The sequence below is a fragment of the Orycteropus afer genome, unplaced genomic scaffold (assembly GCF_000298275.1).
Source record: "Orycteropus afer afer isolate SDZICR_OR568_19922 unplaced genomic scaffold, OryAfe1.0 scaffold00240, whole genome shotgun sequence".
NCBI lineage: Eukaryota > Metazoa > Chordata > Mammalia > Tubulidentata > Orycteropodidae > Orycteropus > Orycteropus afer.
The window spans coordinates 3,341,129-3,342,078 of NW_006921827.1; the positions used below are offsets into that span (position 1 = coordinate 3,341,129).

Genomic DNA, 950 nt, shown 5'->3' on the forward strand with positions numbered 1-950 from the left:
GAAACCCAAGGAGGGGTCGCTATGAGTCGGGGCCGACTCGACGGCACATAACAACAACAACAACAACAACATAGCCAATATACTTTATTTTGCCTGTCCTCTAAATTAGCATAAAATAATCTATTTTCAAGTAATATGACAGATTTCTTTCTTGGTAAAAGAAAAGAGGACTAAGACTTGTCTTTTAACTCTTTTTTTTTTTCCTACTCTCAAAGGTGTTTGTGAAATTCTTGGCTTCTAATATGGGTAGTTTCTTTATAAGGCAAGCAAGCATTCAATTGTCAGCAAAATATAATACTTTTTGACTGACTAATGAAAACCCATTTATACATATTCTTGACATCTAATGGAGAAAAATATAGATAAGTAAAAATTTAGAAAGAATAAATTTCAACTATAGGAAACATGTCCTTATTTTTATTATGTTGAAGGACACTACTTTTAGACTCCTAAAATCATAGGGTATCAGAGTTATAAAGAGAAAGGTATCATCAGTCAGGTGAATATATTACTTTTCAAGAAAACAATCTTACCTGATTAAGTGAGGTGGTATCTGTAAGTACAGCATCAGGAGGTCTATTAGGTATGGCTACAGCTACCTGAAATCAAAAGACATTATATACTAAATCTTAAATACAAATAAAGTAATTGTTATTCTTGTTAGCCAAACTGGTTTTTGATAAACAACCATGTTTCAACATAATAAACTCTATAAATTGAGTAAAAAGGTAATTTTTTAAAGTATTTCTATGTTCAGGAGATAGTGATACTTAAAGTTTCATAACTGCTAGATTCATCTATATTATGAATTCTCTGAAATTACCCCATTTAATGGAAAGTAGTTGGAGCTCTGGTGGCGTAGCGGTAAGGCACTTGACTGCTAACCAGAAGGCTGGCAGTTCAAACCCACCAGCCACTCCTCGGAAGGAAGATGGGGCAATCTACTTCCA

General features: G+C 33.5%; 1 protein-coding gene across 1 annotated transcript in view; it reads right to left on the bottom strand.

The window, feature by feature from the left end:
- Positions 1–950, bottom strand: part of HSD17B4 (hydroxysteroid 17-beta dehydrogenase 4) — a 125,048-nt gene that overhangs the window by 75,313 nt on the left and 48,785 nt on the right. The window contains exon 16 of the mRNA XM_007949160.2: positions 534–599. Coding sequence (XP_007947351.2) covers positions 534–599 — 66 coding nt within the window. The remainder of the gene's footprint in view (positions 1–533; positions 600–950) is intronic.